At 41.4% G+C, this 23919-nt stretch overlaps 3 protein-coding genes across 8 annotated transcripts in view; 1 reads left to right on the top strand and 2 right to left on the bottom strand.

Moving 5' to 3' along the window:
• Positions 1 to 6039, top strand: part of LOC108628022 (uncharacterized) — a 16260-nt gene extending 10221 nt beyond the window's left edge. The window contains exons 6-8 of the mRNA XM_018029661.2: positions 4066 to 4232; positions 4308 to 4403; positions 4837 to 6039. Coding sequence (XP_017885150.1) covers positions 4066 to 4232; positions 4308 to 4403; positions 4837 to 5244 — 671 coding nt within the window. The 3' untranslated portion in view covers positions 5245 to 6039. The remainder of the gene's footprint in view (positions 1 to 4065; positions 4233 to 4307; positions 4404 to 4836) is intronic.
• Positions 6040 to 6674: 635 nt separating this feature from the next.
• Positions 6675 to 11760, bottom strand: LOC108628020 (transmembrane channel-like protein 3). Its single transcript, XM_026816203.1, is given in 16 exon segments — positions 6675 to 6814; positions 7001 to 7127; positions 7221 to 7365; positions 7430 to 7550; positions 7610 to 7789; positions 7855 to 8150; positions 8241 to 8995; positions 9056 to 9227; positions 9368 to 9437; positions 9603 to 9851; positions 10064 to 10255; positions 10332 to 10567; positions 10723 to 10911; positions 11008 to 11245; positions 11333 to 11501; positions 11693 to 11760. Coding segments are annotated over 16 exon segments (3264 nt in total). The 5' UTR covers positions 11715 to 11760; the 3' UTR covers positions 6675 to 6711.
• A 2292-nt stretch (positions 11761 to 14052) lies between these two features.
• Positions 14053 to 23919, bottom strand: part of LOC108628050 (carboxyl-terminal PDZ ligand of neuronal nitric oxide synthase protein) — a 26185-nt gene continuing 16318 nt past the window's right edge. For 4 of the 6 annotated variants that reach the window (XM_026816197.1, XM_026816198.1, XM_026816199.1 and 1 more), the window contains 6 exons: positions 17349 to 17547; positions 17117 to 17241; positions 16857 to 17042; positions 16338 to 16520; positions 15172 to 15444; positions 14053 to 14972 (listed from right to left, as the gene is read on the bottom strand). In XM_026816197.1, the coding sequence (XP_026671998.1) occupies positions 14520 to 14972; positions 15172 to 15444; positions 16338 to 16520; positions 16857 to 17042; positions 17117 to 17241; positions 17349 to 17547 (1419 nt within the window). In that variant the 3' untranslated portion in view covers positions 14053 to 14519. Of the gene's footprint in view, positions 14973 to 15171; positions 15445 to 16337; positions 16521 to 16856; positions 17043 to 17116; positions 17242 to 17348; positions 17548 to 18272; positions 18754 to 20809; positions 21996 to 23919 lie in introns of those variants that run through there. The other 2 variants (XM_018029713.2, XM_026816202.1) reach the window with 2 other exon arrangements.

Below are 23919 nucleotides of genomic sequence, written 5' to 3'. Positions count from 1 at the left end.
TTTTTTTTCAAAATATCGAAAAATATCGAAATATATTTTAAAAAGCGTCAAAAATACCATTTTTAGGCTTGTATTTAACATCGTTTAAGTATGTAGCCTATACATCCTTAAACGATAAACGTAAGACTAGAATGCGAAGCTTCGGAAACTGCAATTGATGTTCGAAATTCTTGAAGATAAGTGTATCAATCGTTGCGAAACGATACGAACTTGTTTGTGTGTTAAAAATCGGCGATCGGAACGGTACACGTAATCCATAGGCGTGTAAGTCTCGAATGTCACCGGGCAGCCTTTCACGGTGCAATGAACATTCCTCGCGAGCTGAAGGAAAGTACAATGTTGCTACCGCGTATGATTAATAATTTATAGCGTGTTCTCTCTTTGCATTTTCTCTCTTATGAAAGTCAATACGTACCCGTTTCTCAGGTCTAATGCAAATTCAAGAAGCTATGTACAGCCATTTCGTTGCTCGAACTTACTACGAGCACTCTTCGCGAGTATATAAACGTTCGGCTCGTAATATCGAAAGAACGTGCCGATGCACTCCCCTCGGAAGGGGTTCGAGACTGTTGGCAGGTGTCCAACCGGGCATGAAAAACCGGCCCGGGACAAGTCGATTTTTCTTCGCGATTCTTTCAATCTGGCGCCGTGGCTGTTGCAATTTCGTGTCAGTGGTACCGGCATCGAGGTTGCTGTCAAGGTAGTCGCGATCGAAAGCTTCAGGATCTAGGAAAGCGTGTCGCCAGCAAATACGATTTATTAGTGGCAGAACCGACGATCAAACGTTTGCTTACTAAAGACTAGAGCTTGTTATTCAGTAGGAATTATGTTGTTAGTGGCTCGAAACTGATTACACGCGTGTTTCTACCGGAAGTAGCTGCCTGGAAGTATCATGTGATCTTTTTTAGAGCGCATTCGTTCGCATGCACTTTCAGTGTAACTTTAATCGTCTGTTCCGGCTTCTGTTCTACGATGCGTATGACTCATTCTATTTTTCTACTGGAAATTCCACCGTATCCTTGCCTAATTTTCAATGAGTCACAACGAGGAATCATATTTACGTGACCCAGTTTTATCGACCGTCTATTCTTATTATCAGTAATTTTGTATAATTATGTACCCAACCAGAATGATTCATATTTGTTACAATCAACATTATATAATTGCTGCAGGTTGGTAACTAAATAATTGCTGAGTTTGTCGATAGACCTCTTACTTAAAGTCCGCAATCACTTAGTTGACAACCCAATATGTCCCAGAAGAATAGGCTTCATGACTCGTCTTTTACTCCGTCGTACAGCTAGTAATGAAAACCAGCTTACGTTTGTGTTAGTTTCCCTTAGAGGAACATAATTCAAAACGAATAATAAGTCTACGTCTTGTTTTTCAATCGACTGGCATCAATACTGTTTAACATAATTTTGACGTGTTAAAATAAAAAGAATTTCAAATAAAAAGAATTTGGTGGTAATGAGCGTAAGTTAAAATTGGTTTTACCTTAACACTTCAAAATTATGTTAAAATCCAACAGTATCGATGCCAGAACGAGCATTAAAACAAGAAGACAGATTTATTACTAGTTTTAAATTTTGTCCCTTTAAAGAAAACTAACACAAACCTAAGCTGGCTCAGTTTCACTGTTACTGGCTATACAATATCCAATCTATCGCGGGTTAACAACCAGGACCGCCGAAGCTGTTGGAAGGACTTCAAACAGATCGGAAGCATCGTGGGCGATAGTACGAGTCCTCCACAATGCGGTTGCATAATTTTACCGTGTTTCTTCTTACGCAAGTCGTACGGCCTGTCATTATCCATGTATCGAGGTCGCCGGATAATGAAAACGTACCACCCGGTACGTTTCCACATTCGGTTTCTGTATTTTAAGCTCGCTCTTAATTCTTCAGGCATATTTGAAGATTGCGAATTCTTTTGAATCATCAATCAGATCTGACGATTAATCCAAATTAGCAAACGTCGGTGATTATCTTGATCGGAAATCATTTAATAAATCATAATTATAATTATGTAAGAAATCACGTGATGTGAATAGTTTCAGTAAAATATCGTACAGAGTCTCGTTCGCTTGTATCTTTTGCGATATACGATTTATGAATGGGCGTTAATAATGCTGTGATAAAAGTGTACGGAATGCCTATATGCGAGGCTTCCTTTTTGTCAACCGAGATTTGAAAGAGCCAACGGTAGTCCAAACATTCCGGTTGTTTCTAATGCGACAAAAGGCGTCCGCTATAGCCAGACAGATCTTTATCCGACCCCTGCAGACAGAGTGTCCTGGCTGCGATGGCATTCTCTTCTTTTATAATGAATACAGCACACGCACACGTGAACCAGCGTTTCATACCTGTACGAGCAAGACCGGTGCACAATGCAAGCGACACGCGTACTCGAGACCCGTATTTCTTACATCGTGCGAACCGTTCCGTGAATAAAATACATTCGCAGAAAATTAGGTGTGGAAAACTGGCGTATACGTCGTTCATTCTGTTTTGCAGTCACTCTTATTACGATATGCCTTTCATTATTTTCGCTGACCTCATAGTCATCTGACTGGGGAGATTAGGGGATTGCTTCAAGATTATCCAGTGTTGAACGACTCAGGGTTTAAGACGAGTTTAGTATTCCTTGCACGAAACTGGCTTTCCTCGCGGTCTTCGGCCACGGGGAATTATTTCCGAGAGATTATCATTCCCCTCGCCCAGGGCTTTTCCAACATTCTTCCAGGGATTCCAGATGCAAGCCTTTGGATGCATCGACGCTACTTTTATATTATTAAAAAATATGAACTTGTTTATAAGCCAGTTCTTAATAAATGCGGAATAAGGGAGGCTCAGAATAAAAAGAGACATCGAGAATTCTCGTACTCATGAATCTGACTATATTTACGATCTCGCGTTGCGGAGAACATTTTTCATAAATTCCACGTTCTGAAAGGCTTGGGAAATAGGAAGGAAACGCGCATCGACGATTTTCACATTCACGAATCTGACATAATATTTACGATCTCCCTTTGGGACGGAGAACGTTCTTAATAAATTCTACATACTGAAAGGCGAGAAAAGAACGATTGTAGCACTGTGACTTAATATTTATGATCGCCTCGCGACAGCCTTGGTCGAGAGTGGAAGATCGTCGATTTTCTATAGACACTTCCTCTCACCGGTTTCGTAAGATCGCTAGATAGAATCGACTAGGTAATCAGCGTGAACGTTATCGCAACGCGTGACGACGCGACGGTGGGCGAGCGTTAACGTTCCCTCATTTTTCTCTCGCTGCACCGGTTGAATCTCGGTGGGCGAGTTTTCTGACGTGACGGCAGTTCGACAACGGCAAGGACGGACACGCTCGCGATCGTCCGGTTAAGATACCTTGTAAGGAGGGACAGCGAGGCCGTTCCCGTTCCTTTCCGTTCGGAAACTCTCCTTTCTTTCGGCCCTACATTCGTTTCTCGGAATCCGATCGTCGTATCTAACGTCGATCGCTATGGGAAAATGTCTGCGAGTGTCGCAAACCGCGAGGAAAAACACTCAGCGATACCGTCGACCTCCTCTTCACGAATCTCACGGTGTCTATAAACATTTTTAATTAACATGATTTTAATTAACAAGATTAAATATAATGACGATAATAAATAATGAATATAAGATGTTATTTAGTTAAATAAATAAATAAATAAATACGTCTCAATAAATAATTGCGATATTTCGTAAAGAATATATAAGATAATATATATATATTTCGTAAAGAATATATAAGATAAAGTATATATAAGTTCATGTATAAGAAATTACTCCTCGTTTTAAAACTCGTAAGCTTAGATAAACGTGACACTGAAAAAGAAGTAGAGAAATCTGTCTCTCGTTTGTGGGTTACCATTCGCGTTATACTCCGTCCTGAATCAATCATTGAACGGTACAGTTTTATCATGAATTTGACACGCATTTCTCATACAATCGTCCTCATAGAATAATATTTAAAAAAATCGAACATTAATTTTATGGAGAAATTTTCATTGTTGATCGATGAGGAAAATTTAATTTCCAGGGCCGCAGAAATTCTTGCCGCCGTTGGTTTACCACCGGCGATTAGGTCGATGTTTAGCAGCGTTGCAAGCGATCCTCGGCGTCGCGGTTACTTCGTTATCGTTATGGTTATTGATGTGGGCACCGCATCTCCCAGTGGATGATAACCCGTACTGGAGCGGAATGCCGGTTAGTACGTCTGACCGTCTCTTATTAATCCTGATAAAACGGCAAATCGTTTATCTACCTCCTCGCATTTTACAGTTACTACTCTCCGGCTGCTTTGGAATATGTTTATTATACTGCTTTAAGAAGGAGTATCACGGCATGAGTCCTGGATTCTGTCTCGCCGCTACTAAGGTAATTATTTTTCATCGAATTTTATTCGAAACATTTTTTTTTTACCTGTAGCCTTTCGGCTCAGCAAGTGCCTCACTTCTCCTTTCCTCCTGAACCTCCAGTAGTTCCTCTTTATTTTTTTCCATTTCGCGTTCGCCCAGGGTGCTGTTTGTGGAGCGGGGAGAGTCTTCAGTAGGCAAACCCAGTGGGATAAATCCTACCTCGGAAAACCCGCTCCGATGGTTGGTATCTTAGGTATCCCATTGGATGTCTGGATCACATTTTATAGACTTAGAATTTGAACCGATTGCACTTTTATTCGAATTGTAACAACGATATTTATCTCAATTCAACATATTTTCGTTGATTTCATTTTATTTAACAATTTCGTGTTTAACGATAAAAACAGGATTTCCTGAATTTCGATTATGGTTTTTTCATTTCTACTGAATAGGTGATCAGCGTATTATTGGCGATCCTGGCGACGATCACCTGCTCAATCGCTTGCGCGTTCGCGGTGATGCACCTGGTCCGTTTGATGGGAATGGATTGCAACCCAGCGCGGGTACTGAACGTAACGTGCGTGTGCAAACCCCGCGTGGAAGCGACGAATTCCACGGAAACAGCGGTGAGGTATTTGGACCTGAGCTGCCCCGAGGTCGAGAACATCCTTACCATATTTCTGATCTTCTCTTCCACCTGCAATGCGCTGGGAGTCCTGGTGTCTGGCTGGTACGCTTACCTGCACTGGAGCACCAGGCGTAAAAGGCCGAAGTACATGCAAGTGAGAACCAGCCCGAGCACCGGGACCAACTTCCTCAGCGGCAGACCGATTTATAATCCGAATCTGAACGAACGATGACAGTCTGCGGAGCACGAGGACACCTACCTCCGTTATTCCTCGTTGACGATGGACGACGGACCGTTCGGAACGCTTCCATAGACGCCACGGGACAGTTTTGTTGCACGAGAAATTCGTTATAGAATTTTTTTTTACACACGCTTTCGAACGAGTTTCGCGTTCATCGGGGACAGGAAGCAAAGGCTGACATAATAATCGCGCGAACTAGTCTCGGTTGTGAGTAGTTCTTAGAAGTCTGTGTTCTAGATACAGAACGATCGTTTTCTCACGATCGGATGAGGAGACCAGATGGCTAATGGGACGTATCGTTTAACAATCTTAACGTATCTTTAATATTTATTACCGTAGTCTCTAAGGTTTTCGAAGAGGACGTAACTGCATTTAGCGTAGTGTAATATTTGTAGGCTTTATTACTCGATAACTTGACAGAAATCAACGAATGAATTACCTTAAGGCCGGAGAATTAAATAATTAAATGTTAATGCGGAACATATCATCAATACGATCGAGAGATCATTAGGTTAATCAAGAGAAAATTGATACGATTTTTAATATCAATGCTATTTATGAAAATTATATGGGAATTCAATTATGAATGCGCTCGGATCACGGGTTGATCCGCGCGTAATTAATTAACAAACAATGTGAAATCCTCGCATTCGTATGAAAGTATTTTCTCATTCGACTTTTTTGCATATTCACCTTCAGGATATACCCCTGAATAAAAATCAAATAGAAATCTCATGCATATTTGTTTTATCAAATTTTTTTGAAGCCAAGTTCCAAAATTTTGATTTTGTGACCCGAATGAATTTTTCTTAGGTTTCTTGGATCATTTTAAATAAAAAGAATCTCTTGTCATTTATTAATAAAGTTGAAATAATTTAACGCTTGAAAAAAGAAAGCTACGGTTCTCAAGACTGAAAAGCAATTTTTAAGTTCATCAAAATTATTAAATCTTTGAACATCCCTTAACAAAAATCTGAAAAGTAATTACAGATTATTTCATACTAAAGCTTTTTTTTTAAACAATTTTTTTTTTTTAAGTTCTGAATTGAATATGCAAAAGAATCGAATGGGAAAAGTACTTTCATAGGAATGCGAAGTTTTCACCTTGTCTATTAATACTGCGCGGATCTTAGATGTTATACATTTAATTACCAATTAAGTGTCTCGTATGGATGTCGCATGTTTCGTATACGTCTGTTACACACGCAAGCAAACGGTTCGATTTTATCGAGGACGAATGACACACTTTCGCATGTGTTCGAATTTTATACCTCACGATAGTTGACTTCACGGTTCAATACGACGAAGTTTTTGTCGCATGTTTGATATAAATAAACGGAGAAATAAATCATCTCAGTATTAAGCCTGTGAACGTCGGGTTATCTTTATTTAAATGTACTATCGTTTATTCGTTTCTTCTGAGTTGCATCAGGAATTTTTTGTAGACACTGACGGCGTCTAACTCTCCGACTTCCCCTCGGCCTCGTTTATGCGAATTTCCGGTATCGGCCCGCACTCACTCGACTGCGACTCCCAAGAGTCGCGCGGCGCCTTCGATGATCTAAAGAATAATAAACAATGCGGATTTATAGAAAAATCGACGAGTAATACAAAATGTGAAGATCATTAATTTTGAAAGATAGAAGAAATCTCGTTCCAGATTTCATTATTTAAATGAACACCATTTTACATAAAAATCCGCAGTCTAAGAATGACCTATCAATTATCAACGATTACGTGCGATCACCTGGAATGAATTGGTCTTTTTTCAATATCACTTTGATGATCGTCTTGTTTCTCCAGTTCCGAGTCTGCCGGCCTGTCATCCATGTGTATCTCCACTGACAATGACTTTTCCGTTCCCGCTTCCGACTCTATAATTTCATTATCATCGTAATTTACAACGAGATTGCATTGATGATTTTCTTTCTAAAATTAATCGTTTCATTTTGAATAAAAATATTCACCTTTATTAGTTATCGCTGATCGTTTCGCTACGGCTGGCAGTACCTTTTTCCATTTTAGAAACGACAAATCTGTCATGTCTTCCCGTTTCTTCACTATCTTAAACAATTTCCGTCGCTCTTCCGTACGTTCGTGACGCAATTGTATCTGTATCAAAGAATTAATTTGTATAAAGTGCAAAACAGTTGAAAATCATTTTAAGTTTGATCACCTTTAAATCAGTATTAGCTTCTCTCAACGCGCCCGTAAGCGATATCATGTAATAAATGATCAGTGTCATTAGAACAATTAACGGGATCACCATTGCAGGTGATGCGATGTAATCGAGGCATCTGAAAGAAGCAACTCGTTCGAATATAAAACACAGAATATTGAATATTAAAGTTATTACTCGTTGATCAGATCTGGGAGCGAGTCTGTGAGTTGTCTTTTCACCAAATAATAAATTTTCTCATAACCAGAGAACGGGCCACAGTGCCACGATGGTTCCAACCAGACAATAGCATAACTGACAGGTAGCACGCATAGGAACAGCATCAGCAACAGCAGAGCGAAGTAAAAATTGTTAGACCTGCGAGCAATTCATTAAAAATACGAATACGTGAAGATGTTTATTTTGTATTAAATTGCAATTACCTGGAGGCACGAAAAACGACTTCGTGGGGGACGTTACAAGTGAGAACCGCCCAAGATCTCAGGTACATCAGAATCCCGAGTTTCAAGAGGTTCAGCGCGATCAGTCCGGGGCTGAAGAACATCCCCATCCACACCATCCCTTGATTATTCACTAGGTGAAGTATATTTTCAGCGATTTTGAAATCACCGTACTGTGGAAATTGTTTCTCCAGATCCCAGCACCAGAAGCTGTTCATGTATCGTACGAAAACTGCCCGGATGAAGTCTATACTGAGCGTGAAAACTATAGTGAGTATCTGTAATAAATGTCAACGTTTATTCTAACGATTGCAAGAGAATGTATATAAATTTATTTTCTTGTATAAAAATTTGTTGAACGGACTCACTAGGTCCATGACGGTGAGTTTGGCGAGCTCTTGCCCGAACATCGTCTCCCAACATAAGTGGCGAAGCTTTTTTCTCGTCTTCAAGTCTAACTCTTTCGACGAGAAGGATGTAAATGCAGATATCATTACTTTTATTATATATTATATATTTCTTATTATTTCGTTCATACCTGTAGTCGTGCAAACCTGCTCGAAACATCGGTCGTCATCATCCTTTTCTATGGATAAAGGAATCACGCCTTGCGAGGACGTCGATGTATCAATATTAGATACTCGATCACTGGTTCCTGTATTATATTCCTGAGTGGTGATCAACGATGACTCGGTGTTTGTACTCAACGTTGTAATTATCGAATATTCATACGTAGAACCAGTTTCCGACACAGGCGATGATGCACTTTTCACATTTGGAAAAGTTTCATTGGAATCTTCAGTAATACCAGACGTAGTCGTATTATAATTCCCACTCTCCGTTTCCCCATCGTAACTAGTAGTTTCATTAAAAAAATCGCTTGTGTTGTAATCAATGGAAGAAGACTCTGTGAAATTTTCAACTATAGTAGAGACGTCTGTATTTTCAATCAAATAAACTCCTTCTGTTGTGTCTTTTATAGAAACGTTCGTTTCGATATCGTCGTAGTCGTAGTAATCCAACGGTGGGTACTCGCCGACGTTGTAAATCTCCTCCAACGATTTCTCATCGAGTATCGGATTCAGATAAAAGTTCGTGGGCAAGAATAAAAACGATGACAGTGCTGAATAATTTAAACTGTCAGTCAACATTAAACATGTAAAAAGTGTATAAGAATACTTACTCGGTTTAGGAATTTCTCTGTTGTACTGAGTTCCAGTCACGTTACTCGCGAGGATCAGACTCAAGGATGCTAAAGTCACCAATTGACGTGATTTTTTCATACTGTCGTCGCACTTGATCGGTTTATACGTGCAATTCTTGATCGTCGACTGAATATCTCTCAGGTCCTCCTTCTATAAAAATAGTAATTATAAAATAAATAATAATTATTAAATATTAAATGTTAAAATATAAATTAAAATAAAATAAAAAATGTTAAAATAAAGAAATAATTCACAATCACAATACGATCATTTATTTATTCTCCACTTACCATTGAACCGATCTTGTCGAACAAGGCGAAGATCAAGCAGTACAGGTTCAGGAAATTCAGAGCCGTTATTCTAAAACGAATAAAATAAAAAAAAAACTTATTTTATTTTTTGTTATTCTGCTACACAGAACTGTATTAATTACTATTATTTATGTAGCAAAAACGGTTCTACTTATTAATAAAGTTAAATAATTTTAATCATCAAGAATTCCAATTTTTATTAGAGAAGATTTACCGGGCAAGTTGAAATTGTAGTTGCCTCCTGGGATGATAATTTTCCAACAGGCCTAATATCTCAAACAATATGGGGAACAGATACGTGATGAGAGACATCACGACTGTGATCTCGTTCTGATGCCACCAATCGTCCGGTATGTATTCTTTAGAGCTTCGCGTGACCACTTTTACCACAGCATACGCCGATAGTCCCAATAATAAGATTACCGAGGCGTTTACGAAAATTCTTATCGATATGATTTTCCAACTAGAGTTCAACAAACCAATAGTACATACCAATAATAAACCAATAATTATAATAAACTAATTGTAAAAACGAGAATATTAACTCCTTGACATACAAATAAAACAGAATATGATGCGCCCGAAAAATATTATCTAAATTCTGTTACTAATTAATACTAATTAAGCTCTTGACGTCTCCCAGGCGTGTCAAAGAGTTAAAAAAGGGCTTCTCACTTTCTTTCGTCTTTTTCCTTCTCGGCTTCTTCTAACAGAGCCTCCTTGAACCCAAGGACGATGCTGGCAGTCCGGTTATGCGCGGTCTCAGGATTCCCGATCATGAAGTCCCATCCTGTGAACAGTTTCCAGGAGAACACGTACTCGTCCTCTTTTTCAGTCAACTTGCTCAACCTGGAGTTCTTCGCCATTCTATAATTAACACCGTTCTCTCACAAGTATTGTAATTTTTATAATACAGTTCGATTCGCTTATTTTGCTCATTTACTTGCGAAGTATGGCGACGAAACTGTATATGTAAACGACCAGATTGGTAACGAAGTAAGCGAGGGGCAACCTGTAACCGCTGTGCGAATCCTGGTTCGTGTACCATCCGTAAAAAAACGGGGAGTATTTTAAGACACCCTCGAACTCCCATAAAGTCAGCAGGTGCTTCGACCTTATCTGCTCCTCCCTCAACATTATTTTTCTCTCGCCCGCCGCAGCTGGATCCGCCGTGAGCATCTGTTACAAACAGATTCCTTGAAGATTCCGGAGAAATTTCAAGCTTCGTAAAAAGCGTGCTGGTTATTATACAATTGACGCGAGTCAAAAATCAGAATTTGAATACGATTAATTCTGTAATAACCGAGACTGTCGAGTTTGAATTTGAAGTATACCTCCGGAACAGCGACGAAGGCGGTGAGAATGACAGTCATCACGAGATTGATCCAAAACAACCAGCGCAGGAACGTGAAATACGAAGCCACCGCGGAACCAAAGTGCGATTCTATCTCCTTTATGCGAACCTCCCACGGGACCAACCACGTTTGCAGATTCACTATCTCCCTCCGACAATATTGCCACTTCTGCGAATTAAACACTTTTCACTCCGCCCACGCACTATCTCTATTTTTTATTACTGATGACCACGTTTTATGTATTTATAAAAAAAATCGTATCACCTTCGTGATGAACAGAGAAACACGAGCGATCGCGTCTTTAGTACTGCGAGTGTGAGCCAGCCTCTCCTGAAGAACACCCTCGTGTCTCCTGACGTAAATCTTCGCCTGTCTCACCAACTTGATCTTGCGGCGAAGCGACCACGGCTGTTGCTTCACTCCGCTCAGAACCTCCTTGTGCATCTTCAGTTTCTCGAAAATCTGCTCCTGATTGTCACTCTCCTCTAAGGAAATCGCGGTTCTGCGCACATTTTCACAAACACGGTTTTCAATGAACCACTGAAATTTCTGATAGACGTCAATTAATTAGTTGCAGAGGTGTACTGACTCGCCGGAGCTGATGGTGTAGACGGAAGATCTCCGACGAAGGTTCGGATCGGCTTCCACGTTAAAAGGAGACGACGGACGACGTCTTCGTTTGCTCTGACGTCGACTGGAACTCCTTCGTAACATAATCTCGCACGCCGACGCCGAGTACTCATCCTCGTCTCCTTCTTCTAATTAATTAAAAGGCGAACTTCGACAATAGTTTATTATATTTATTAGTAAACCGCGGAATAAACGTTTAATAAATTTAACGAACGTCCCTTCTATTATTTAAATATCGATATTTTCTATAATTTTATATCCTGTAATTTTTGCATATTTAATTTTGTTATAAATATATAAATAAATTAATAGAACAAACCGGCTATTGATATTCTCTGCATATCCGTGTTCCCTTGTTGATGTTCCCTCTGGTTACCCTCGACGTCGTCTCCGCTGACGGCGAAGGTAACTGACAGACCGTCGACCGACGGCTGGGGAGAACAGAGTTCCATCTACGGTATCAGAAAGCTGACCAATTAGTTGCATGAACTCCGACTATAAATCATCCATCACGCTACACAGTTCACGCGCCTACGAATGCTATCGTCGAACTCGATCCGCGGTCTATTATAATGGTCACTTTAGATTCTTGAAAGAACGAAACCTACACGTTTACCTTGGTCAGACGTAACGAGGTTCAGAAAGTCAAAGTGGATGAGTTTTATTAGTCTAAAGGAGCACTGTTTCGGTTCTGTAGGTGAAACTGATTAGTGAATGGATTCGAATCGACTGTTATTGTGTCGATGAGAGATCTGGTCAACCCCTTGTTGAACCGCGCCTGTATCGGAGTCCTATACGTTCGCTTTAATGCTTGTTAGAACAGCGACATCGTCCACCTTAACAATCCTCGAAATCACGAAAGGCCGTAAATTAATGCCGAGTAGTAAACGCCTGCTCTGTTTATAATTGATTCATTACCACGCGTTGCTCACAGCTCAACTAGTTTCGTCGATCAATTGATTAATAAAATTCTTTACAGTCATTTCTATGATTTCATAAGACGTCGCAAGAGAGAAAGGAAATTCTTACTTCAGATTTTAATTACATAAATTATAAATTATAAGAGTTTGTAATTAATTTTTGATTCTTTTATTTCATCGTATTATAAATCTATGGATCGGTGATCTCCGGCGGAGTATCGATACGGATGATTTAAAAAAAGGAGGTCGCGTGCGACTTGCCGCGCCCTAACACCCATCGCGTTCACGTACAAATCGCATTCCTCACGTGACCCCACCCTTCGTTTTCCACATAATCATTCTTCTCCGAGACACACGAAAAACATCCCCTATTTTTTGCGTGCACTGTCTTCCCTTCCGATTAGATTCATAAGCAGTCACGGAACGCTTATTATTATCATTCATTTTTACGACACGCCTTGAAAGAAGAGTGCGTGTCCCCTTCCAGAAAAAAGAACAACAAAAATCATGCTTAATTAAATAATTGAACTCCTACCTACCATCGTTACTTAACAGATTTTAAATCCCCAAAACGATACACCCTTTATTATAATTTTTATTATATATTTAAACAGTAATATTAATTATAAATAATTAATTTGTTTATTAATATTCGTCAGTTTATGCTTATAGAAATTATTATACGTTGGACATCATGAGACACAGTCGATCACTCGTGCACGACTGACGTTGCCCTTTTCGAAAGTGACGAACGGCAGTGACAATAATTCGTGAGAATATCTGCCAAGGGATCCCGTTTCGCGAAACTAATTTGTTAATTAACGTCGGACACGTACCCCAGTCCGATTAATAAATTATCTAAGAATTTATCGAATCCGATAACAGTTTTTGTTCCGTTCACGCGAGGTCGTTAAAGTTTTTGCCGTCGATACATTTGCTAATTAAACGGATCGCAAGATGGAAAGATTATCGTTGATCGATTCCGATAGTTAATCATCTTCCAGGGAAATTGTTCTTAATTAACTTTCACCTTTTCAATGATCTCTTTATTCCGCGAACGTCATCGGTGTTGATTATTAATTTAAAACGTTACCTGCGAAGGAGACTGCAATGACGGTGACGTCACTCGAGATCGAGACGATCTCAAAATCCCAGAAATCTTCTCCCCCGATTTCTGCTTCCCGTTTTCCTCCATTTTTCGTTTTTAAATTCGTCGTTTGCTAAATCGAAAAGGAAATCCTGGTTCCCCGATTATTTATTATAAAAAGCGAATCGCAGTTACCAGAAATTACCGAGAATTTTTATTTAAATACACTTAGAAACTTTAATTTTACTCTCTCATTATTGCATTGTTTATTCCGATGGTTCGGTTTGTTAATACCAAAGGAATAGTCACTGTGGTACGAGACGCGTCTCTCTAAAACTGAATGGTTTCGACCGTTTCGCAGTCCAGCGATGAACTGGTTACTATGAATGCTGGAGAACCATAAACACTTTCAGAATAATGAACCACGCAGCATGATTACCTCAGGGATACTAAAAGTCGTTAACACGCATTCGTTTGCACGCTATTAACGACACCGAGAGTCAGGAATACGATTATTTATGAGAACTAAATGAATTCTGATTGCAGCCAGTTAAACGCATCGATTCTCATTTTTTCATTCACTGCCAAACAATGACAATTAATTAGTATAATTTTTTATACGTTTTTCGTCAGGATTTAGTTTAACAATAAATATAATGAATGAAGAGTAAATTTATTCATGTATCCTTCTAAGAACTTTATTGGATAAAGTTTACAAGAATTCAACAGTATCCTTACACACTGTTCCTTGTGTAAAATAATTCATGTTCAATAATATGTACAATTAACAACATCTTATATACACTCGTTTCTCACACTTCGTAAACTGCGCTCGTTTATAGAAAATAAACTCTCTCAGAAGCTCTACTACTTTTGGCACCGATTCGCCAGACTAGAAGACGCGCTATTACGATTTCATCGATTCGCGTGTATTCTTCAAGTCGAGGGAAGCTTAAAAACGACTATTTAGAATTATCACTTTCTCCCGTTGCATCTTCGTTTCCTACTCGTAGTTACTTCATAGAATTTTCGTACATTTGAAATTGTAAAGACTTATTCGAACGAACAAGAATCCTTCGAACTACCCTGCCTTAATTCTACTCAAATGGATGATATGTTCGCGTTTATACTAGACTTCTTCACTTGGTCGTGTGTCTGGCCCAGGTGGTTCTCTGCACTTCGGACATCAGGTCGTTCCTTGGAGGCAAACGAGCGCTGGTCGTGCGAGACGGTGGTGGCCCGGGTGTCCTTAGGATCGTCGCCAGACTCTTCTGACTTTTGCTCGTCCCGTTCGAGGCTTCTTTAGTTTGAGCTTGCTTCGCCGTTGTCTCTGAACGCTTGCCTTGAGGCGGTGGGTCCAGCACGATCGGTGGTATCTCGTCGTGCATACTCCCTCGGTCTTGCTTACCCTTCGCCTCTTGAATCATGTTCCTCTCGCCAGAACATGGTAGAGGTTTTATAAACGTGACTTTCGACTCCTCTGGGCTCACAGCGTAATTGTCTATCTTGTGCGTCATTATAGGCGACGATGAGAAGCTGTTCGGCTGAGAAATTCTTAACGACAGGGAACTCGGAGACAACTGGGCTGAATTCTGTAAATTCGAATCTGAATCGTATCTGTACTTCTCTAGACACTGACGGAAAACGTCTTGCACATACAAAGAAACGATTAAAGATTGCATGTTTATATAAAAGTTGATGATATTTTTTAAAAGGCATTTTCAACAATTGTTTCTTGTCTTACTGATAAAACGTTTTCTTCGCCGCCTGACCTGAACGCGATTTACTTACTACCGGTCGATTGTTTGGAGGCAGAAGGAGATTAGGGCCCATCGTGTATGGAGAGGGCGTGTTGTAAGGTGATCTTTGCGGCTGATAAGGGCTCAGATTATGCAGCCTCTCGAGGAGTTGCGTTTGAAACTGCAACTGATCGGCTGTGCTGCCGTTTCCCTGGATCCCCATTGTGTTTAGATTTCCAGGGTACAGAGAGTCGGGCGGATAAGTGCAGTACGGGGATGGTGGGTCCAGTTCCCACGGCGAAGTCTGTCCTCCTGTTCGCTGGCACTGTTCCCCGAGCAACCATAGTTCATTGACATCAAAGTATTAAACGATTACAAATTACGTAAGAGGTACAAAAGGAATTCAGTTCTTATCATAGAAGAAATCAGAAGGATAACTCGTTTAGATTTTATTTGGAGTTATTAAAATTGGAATATCCGGTTGGATATGAAATTTTGGTTTCTCGTTTAAATTGGCGTGGCACATGCTCCGCGGATTGAAAATTGGCAACGTTACCTAGCATTTGTTGGTAGCACAGAGTCCGTAGTCCCGTGCGAAGACCTGTTACATAACACCGTCACACCGGCGCTTAGCACGATTATTGGATTAGCGATTTAGCTTTAATGTCAGCATTAAATTGCTATCTTCCTGCCGAGCAATTTAGGACGAAACCGAGCGTCCCTCTATGTATACCGTTTTCGCGATGTTTCAACGCGCAACCGTTCATGCTTCCTTGAAAGGATTAAAAAGATCCTTTGTGACGTTCACACTTATTACTCACATCAAACGATTATTCTCTTACACAAAAGTGCTTGGTCCGATTCGAGCAATTCATCGTGTGTAAAAAAAGATCGTCGGTTTACATGCAAAAAAAAGAATCTGTACATTCAACGAGAACAAAACGCAATCGACTTATGCACGCGAGAGAATTGCTGCTTAAGAGTATAAACGAAAGTGGGTGTTGGGTGGGTGCGAAACATAAAAATGTGTGTAAATCGTTTTATTAATAAGTTCATAAAAAAATGCGTCAGTACAAAAGGCGTTACAGTATAAAAAAAAGAAACAAACAGGGGAAGTATGAGAGTACAGTGTGTTAAACGTTAATCGGAATGCAACAACGTTCGGGTACAGGTTCGCCGTGTCGAACACTCGTGTCACGGTATTCGGTAGAGCGTTACCTGGCCGAGGTTCGACAGATCGGGTACCGTAGTGGTTTGCTGCATCGTGGCCGAGCCAGGCATTTGGGACTGCGAGCTCACGTGCCCGCTCGAGATCCTCTCCTGTTCTCGGAGATGCCCGACGAGCGCACCTATGTGCTCCAGCAGCTCCTTGTTCTGCATTAACAACTGATGCGTCCTGGCCTGTGAACGAACAAACATGATCATCCTACCATTCGATACAAATTAAGCATTTATAATAATATTAATATATAATATTTCAAAGCATTTATTTTCTATTAATATCGTGATTACAAAAAAATCGATGAAATCTTCAAATTCCAATAATTCAGAAATAAATTGGAATTCTTAATCGTTAATCCGACAATTAAAAAATCTGCAACCGTAGTTCAGATAAAATGGATTTCTCGTTCGTTGCGTTTCGATGTCGCATAAGCAGTTTGACAAATGATTATAAGTATCCTCTACAACATGTCCGACGGGTATCGTGCGACTATACGAGTATCGCGTGTCGCGTACCTGAGCTTCAACACGAGCCGCCGTCTCGGCCGCAAGCTGATCCTGAAGAAGTCGCGCATGGGCGACGGCTGCTCTGGTCTGTTGGCTCTGTTGCTCTAATCGCTCGCGAAGCAATTGAATCTCATGCTTCAGAGCGGTCAACTCTCCACCGACCAATAATCCTCCGCAATCGGAAGTAACCGTGCCCTGTAAAACGAAGTTCAATGTAAATTCGTATGAAATGCGTCGTTTTAAAAGGCAATTTAAAAAATCGTTCGTACCGATGGCGATTGTCTAATGGGCGAGGTAGACGCTGTGGTCGCCGGGGCCTCGTGCGACCTCAGGAGACACGGAACTGTCGTCTGTTCCTGCACCGACTCCTCCGGGTCTCCCAAAAGCGATATATCTGAAATGTGAGAAAAATCAAATATATCTCGACTCTATTTAATTTATTCTCAATGCAAGAGGAAAATGAAGATATTGAGAAGGTTCCTAAATATTTAAGGGACACACCTTTGTGCACGGAAGACGGGGATGGCTGGGATTGCTCGTTGGGTGCTTCGTCCTGATCCTCGTAAACGTCGCGATGATTCTCACCGTGGTCTCTCTCCCTGTCTTTGTCGCCGCGGTCCTCCGTCGCGTTGTTTATACTTAATTTATGGCACACCTCGAACGCCTGTCCTACCGTCCTGACCACCCTCATTGCTTGACTCTAACGAAATCCAACTCTTTCAATTGAACGTACGAGTAAGTACACTATGTAAATTGATACACAAAAATGAAAGACGTCAAACTTCAAGTATAAAGAAAGTAAATGTCTGTTCGAGCGATGAGTGAAATTCCAGATATACAGTCTCCACGGACACTGAACAGCAAAACCTAAGAATATTCAAACGCCACGAAACCACAAACATTCCACAATTCTAAACTTAAACCGAGCGAACTCCATTTACCCAATACCCGAACTCAACAATATCCCATCACCCGAATCAAGCTATCATCCAACACAAGGAAGTTACTATCGATAATAGAATAAACAACCAGATTTTGATGAAATTTGGTATACTACTAGCTACAGTTTTTAAAAAGCCCTGGTCTCACAGATCGAAGGTGGCTATGAAAAAACTCATTAGAAATGTATCTTTACTTATAGAATTCCCTTAATTACTCAATCGTTTGAAGTACAGAAGGTCTCAAAAACACGGTACAAGCTTCCTGTCGATGTAAGTACTCTTTCAAGGAAAGGAACGGAGACAGTGAACGGAGTATGAAAGTAAAGGGTTCGTGAATAACTGGCAGGACGTCTAATAATTTATTCCACGTTTTCCCTTGTCTCTACCGCGACGTCCCGCGGCTCTGCTTTTTTGTCGCGTCGGCCACAGGAGCGGGTACACCTTACCCCATAAACGGCGTTATTCGCAGGCGTACACCATTTACCTCGAGCTCCTCGAGGTCATCGTTCTCCTCCTCGAAGGGGTTCTCATCGAAGCTGAAATCGACGCTCGAACGCGTCAGCTGCGGCTGCGGCGGCGACGGTTTCGACTTGCCGAACGGTTTTTTCAGCTTCAGGTAATTAAATATTTCAGGCTCCTTGAACGAGAGTTTCTTCCTCGGCTTCGGGGTGGTCTCGACTACACCGGAAGGGTTGGTCGGACCGGAACCCGGCGACGCCTCGCTGCCCGCTTGCCTCGAATTCTTCAGCATCGTTCTACGTGTCCTGCCTTCTTAATCAATCTTTACTTTTCACCTTCTTCTACTTATCTACGGTATAAACTCATGCTCGCTCTTATCTCGGTCGGTCTTATTCAACTTAATTAACTACCTGCAACTATATTCAGTTTTCCTAATCTCATTGCTCGATATCACTGTTACATCGTTCTAAAATTTAATAAAAAAAATTTTCTACAGAGAAAGAGAGTCTATTTTTTATGCGACACACACTACTTCTCTGCGATATAAACTCATGCTCGCTCTTATCTCGGTTGGTCGTATTCAACTTAATTAACTACCTGCAACTATATTCAGTTTTCCTAATCTCATTGCTCGATATCACTGTTACATCGTTCTAAAATTTAATAAAAAAAATTTTCTATAGAGAAAGAGAGTCTATTTTTTATGCGACACACAACTGACTCGTTTATTGTGTATATAAATAACGCTAAATTCTACAATACTATTCTTCCACCGATTTGAACCCGGCCCAAATACACGTTTCGGATACAAGAATCGATATCTGCGTGTTGTAACGGTACACAACCGGACGATTCCATTTATAAACAGACGTGGCGTGGACCACTGGCGAAATCCGGCGATAAATCTCGGCGTTGCTTTAGAAACTATTACGGATCCGCGATCGTTAAGCCCCGCGAGAGTTTATTTACTCCACGGCGTGCAACCCGGGACGGCAGCGGCGACGATCCACGCGCGTTTCACCCCGCGGGATTAATCTCGGAACCTGTAAATCTTCCTCTTAACATAACTCATCCAGCTTTTTGTCTACCGCGTACACACGGTCGTTAACACCGGCCGGGGTATTACATATTGATCTACTTTTTGCGACCAGTTTCTCTCAGCTCGTCGACTCTCTTGGCTTCCTTTCCAAAAGAAAACTCAACCCGGTATCCTCCGTGCTTATTCCGCTCGAACCTCTTCCTCTTCTCGTTTACTGATATGAACTCTCGTTAAATGACTAAAAATGAAAATCGTTAGAGATATTGGAAATTCAACATGGAAAAGATTATCGACGTTCGTAAAAGGATTGATCGCACGCGAAGATGTAAGGAAGATATCGACAGTGAACGCTGGCAATTACAATATGTATACGAGCAGCGATGCGTCTTTTAAACGGGATCGCGTGCGCTCGATGAAGGGGAACGCGTGTTATCAGCTCGTCGGTTAATCGCCAGGGAGCACGTTAAACCCGCGTTACGCACGCTCGTCTAATCACGCGCGACTCGTCCGTTATCACTAATGGGCCGACGTCCGGGGTCAAGTTCGAGATTTATAAACGACCGGATTTACTGACCAAACGTCGACTCTTTTACAAATTAATCTTTCTTTAATAGCTTAATTATAAGATGTAACATTTTGTATAAATTTGTTTGAATAAGTTTAGACAAAAAAAAAAACGAGACGTAATACCGATTTATATAGATTTATCAGGTTCGATTGATCGACGCTGGAAATAAGCGAGGTCGTTCGGAAAGGTCTTCGTTCTTTTTTCGCGTCAATTATTATGGGAACCAGGGACTCCCCGGCCGATAAGTTCAAGGAGAGAACTGATTAACTCGGTTAGAAAATCCGGTAGAAGAGGATCGGTGAAACGAAACTGGAACACGTGGTCTCTAAGCTAAATAACTGAAAACGTTCATCGTTCGATATTTCAGAATCTATATTTTTTCGTTAGATCGAAAATAGCAAAAGAAAATATGCACTCTTCATAAAACGATGAGCAAACGTTTTGAAAAGTCCGGTTCAGTGATAAACCGATGCGCTGCTGAGGATGATGAAACACGGATTTCTATCGATCATCCAGTTACCCTTGATCGGTGTATTATTTCAACAGGCGGAAACAGAATCGTGAGAAATCAAAGGTCCCCCCCTGAACGCCTCATTTCTCGAAAGCTCTCCATAAATATTTGCCAGTTTCGCGGAATGATCGCGATCCACCGTCGTAAGTTTTCATGACCTCGTTACAATCGCTCCGTACGTTAACAGGTCTCGGCTCAAAGAAAATCCTATCTTTTTTTTAAAAAAGAAATCTTAATATCCGATCTTTGATGTCGACGTTTCAATAAAATTTAATGCAGGCGGAAATCGATTAAAGATTCGTTTGAAAAAGGATTTATCATCGCGAGTCTCTCGATTATAACAGGAATCAAGTGCACGAAGCTCGGCGCGTGACGATCCTCGAGATAAGAGCGGAAAGGGGGTGGAAAAATAGTCGCAGAATCCACGACAATGATAAATATTACCGGTACGCTGAAACGGTGTCGCATCGATCATTCGGGATTAGCTCCGTGTTCATTTATCATTTTTATAGCCATTTAACGTTTCGACTGTTTACACACCGCTTCGGAAACGGGCAAATGGACCATCGATAATTCATTTTTCTTCACGACTGAACTACACACGCGACGTGGACCGTCGAGAGAACTCCTAAGAACGAAGTCTCGTTTTCTCTTCACATCATTTTTCTCCTCCTCTTCACTTCTTTCCCGAGATCAACACCCCTTGCTTACTTCCTCTCCTCGAGTCATTACCTCACACTAGTTTACTGGCCACGAATCAAACGAATATTTGTCATTGTTCACTCTCGTTCCCCCCAAACCGTTTTTACACTCCAGTCCTACTACGAAGCTCATTTATCATGTTCGATTCGTCGAGTCACGCGCACACAGAAACGGTAACGCGAATGCGTGTAACATGCGTGCTCATCTCATCTCGAAATACTCGAAAACGTCGAGTGTATCGCGTCGTGGCGCGACGGCCAGGTGGAGCGGAACTAAAGCGTCGCGCGAGCGGAGGCCGAAGCGTCGCGACGCCACGCACAACACACGCCCGCGCCCGCTCTGTTAGTTGGATTTTTCCTACCGGTTTATTTATAAGCGCATTAATATTTCCCGTTTCGTGCCGCTGAACGGCGTTCCCGAACCGATAAGAACACGTGCCCGGCGGACGAGAGCCAGGATCCTCCCGCTATCTTCGGTGGCTGCAGCTCCTCGAAACGTTAAATATTCTAATTATTTTAGTAAATCGATCATTTCGTTCTTCATTGGTCAATCACTCTCGTATTTTTTTATTCCATTCCTTTTCTTCTCGAATCGTTGCCCTCCCTCGTTCTTCATTCCACCTGCAAACTTCTTCTCATTGAATCAATGTTCTTCGACCGTCAACGACCTCGCACGATTGCACTTCGTTCGTCTTCATCGTTCGGCCTCCCAGCTTCGTCTTCTGTACTTTAATTTCGTTACGGCAATTACAGTCCCGCGAATATTCTTTCCCGGCGACTCGATTCGTTCCTTTCAGGCTGCTCTGTCCGTTTGAAACCACACCATTCTAATAGAATCCATAATTTCATCGATCTTCGACTCGATTGAAATTGTAGTCTCGCTATTTCTTCCCACCCCACCGTCTTTCGTCATAGCTGACCAGGGTCTGCGCGTTTTCTTCGACGACCGAGCCGGTACCTGACCCCCCCCCCTGCCCCTACCCTCCCGCCATTTCGAGAGACGAAACGAGATAGGCGAAAAGAGAGAGAGTCAGAGAGAGAGAGAGAGAGAGTTTAGAGTACCTCGACGCGGCACTGGCACGGCCGAGCTTTCAGAACGCGGAAAGCAACGCTTGAAATTCGCCCGTTTGCGTTCCGCTGTTCCCGTCTCGAGCATCCTTCACCCGGAGCCGGGTAATTCGGTCGACCGATTCTACTCGCTACATCCTCGCCGCGTTTCTACGCTCGCGTTCCGCGTACCGCGATAACGAGACGCGTTACACGCGCGCTGCATCGATGAGAAATTGCAGACGTAGACCTCTGCCTCTCTCTCTCTCTCCGTTTGAAATCTGTACGAATTTCAAGAGAATATCTCGCGAATTCGTTTAGAATCCCAAGCAAAAGTCTGTTTAATTCAATTTTTTAGTTATCACCCGCTGAAGCTATTCCATCCGGAACTTCTCTCATTTTCTCTATGAGAGATGAAAGCTTTTCAGAACGATTTAATTCATTCGCGGAATGGCATAGGCAAGTACGTATTTTTAGCAGGCAAAAACAGCGAGGGAGAGGAGGTCGACGGTTGAATTATGTGAATTATACAGGATGTACCAGAAAAAGTGTTGAAGCCGAAGAGTGGTGATTTTGTAAGTGTTTCTGAACAACAATTTCCTTTGGCAAAATGTAAAGTGAGGCATGGTTTTTAAATTATTAACGAAAAACGCTGACCAATGAAGGCGCGTTTAGGGCCCGCGCTGTGCCACGGCCGAGAGTTACGATTCGAACCAACCTATCCGTGGCTGGACGCGGGCCCTACGCGTGTTCTCATTAGTCAGTGTTTTTCGTTAATAATTCAAAAACCATTTCTCACTTTACATTTTGCCAAAGGAAATTGCTGTTCAGAAACACCTCTAGTATTACCCCTTTTCGGCTGTAACACTTTTTCTGGGACACCCTGTATAATTCTCGCAATGGTGCCTCGTGTTTGTTTCCTGGACACGACAAATCCCGGTTCCGTGAAACTCTAGAACGAGCCTTGAACTTTACCGAACGACCAAACACGATCCTCGAACGTTGCTACACCGCCGTTTGTGTAACGAATTTAGTTCTCTGTTTAATCATCGCCCGGAACGCGTTACGCTCAAACACCTCGGCTCGGTTTTAGATCAATAAAACAACGCCACTTACTCCGGGTGAAAAAGAGAAATAAAATAAACTTGTCGATGTTTATGTCTCTGCTTGTAAGAAAATGAAACCGGTTGACGTATTCTTTAAATAATTGCAAGTAGACAGAGGGAGAATAATTCACCGGCGGACTGATTTAAGCTGTGCCCCCGCCAGGTTGCTGTTATATATTTTCGGTGGTTTATAATTTATGCGCGAGAACGATGTGAGATCGGAAATATTTTTAAAACCGCGGCTTATTACCGGTAGCCCTCTGTAAACCGAGGCTGTATAAGTTAAAATTAACACCTTGACAACGCGTATGACGCACGGACCCGGCCTGCTCCGTTCGTTGTAGGTACATGATACGATACCCAGTTGTCCGAGTTTAAATATCGATGAGAACCACGAAACCCAACCGATCATGTTTACTTTTAACAAAAAAAAGCACGACTCTATTGGCAATTTAAGGATTTATAGACTATGTACTTAATTTGCATGTAATCTTATGGTAATCACTTTTCCCGTAGGTAATAGCAGTACCTATAACTTTCATTTGAAACATTCTTCGATATTTTGCGAAAAAAAAAATTTTCAATTTTTCCGAGATTTTTCCAAGGGGTACCCCTTCAGATTTTGCGAAATTTTCGTTTTTTGCCAATAACTTCTAAACCGTTGGAGATATGGAAAAATTGCATAAGAGCTTTCTTGTAG

The sequence above is a fragment of the Ceratina calcarata genome, unplaced genomic scaffold (genome assembly GCF_001652005.2).
Source record: "Ceratina calcarata isolate Rehan_Ccalc_2016 unplaced genomic scaffold, ASM165200v1 scaffold493.2, whole genome shotgun sequence".
In the NCBI taxonomy this organism is placed as follows: domain Eukaryota; kingdom Metazoa; phylum Arthropoda; class Insecta; order Hymenoptera; family Apidae; genus Ceratina; species Ceratina calcarata.
The sequence above is the reverse complement of the archived record's forward strand: the minus strand, read 5'-3'. Positions and strand labels throughout refer to the sequence as shown.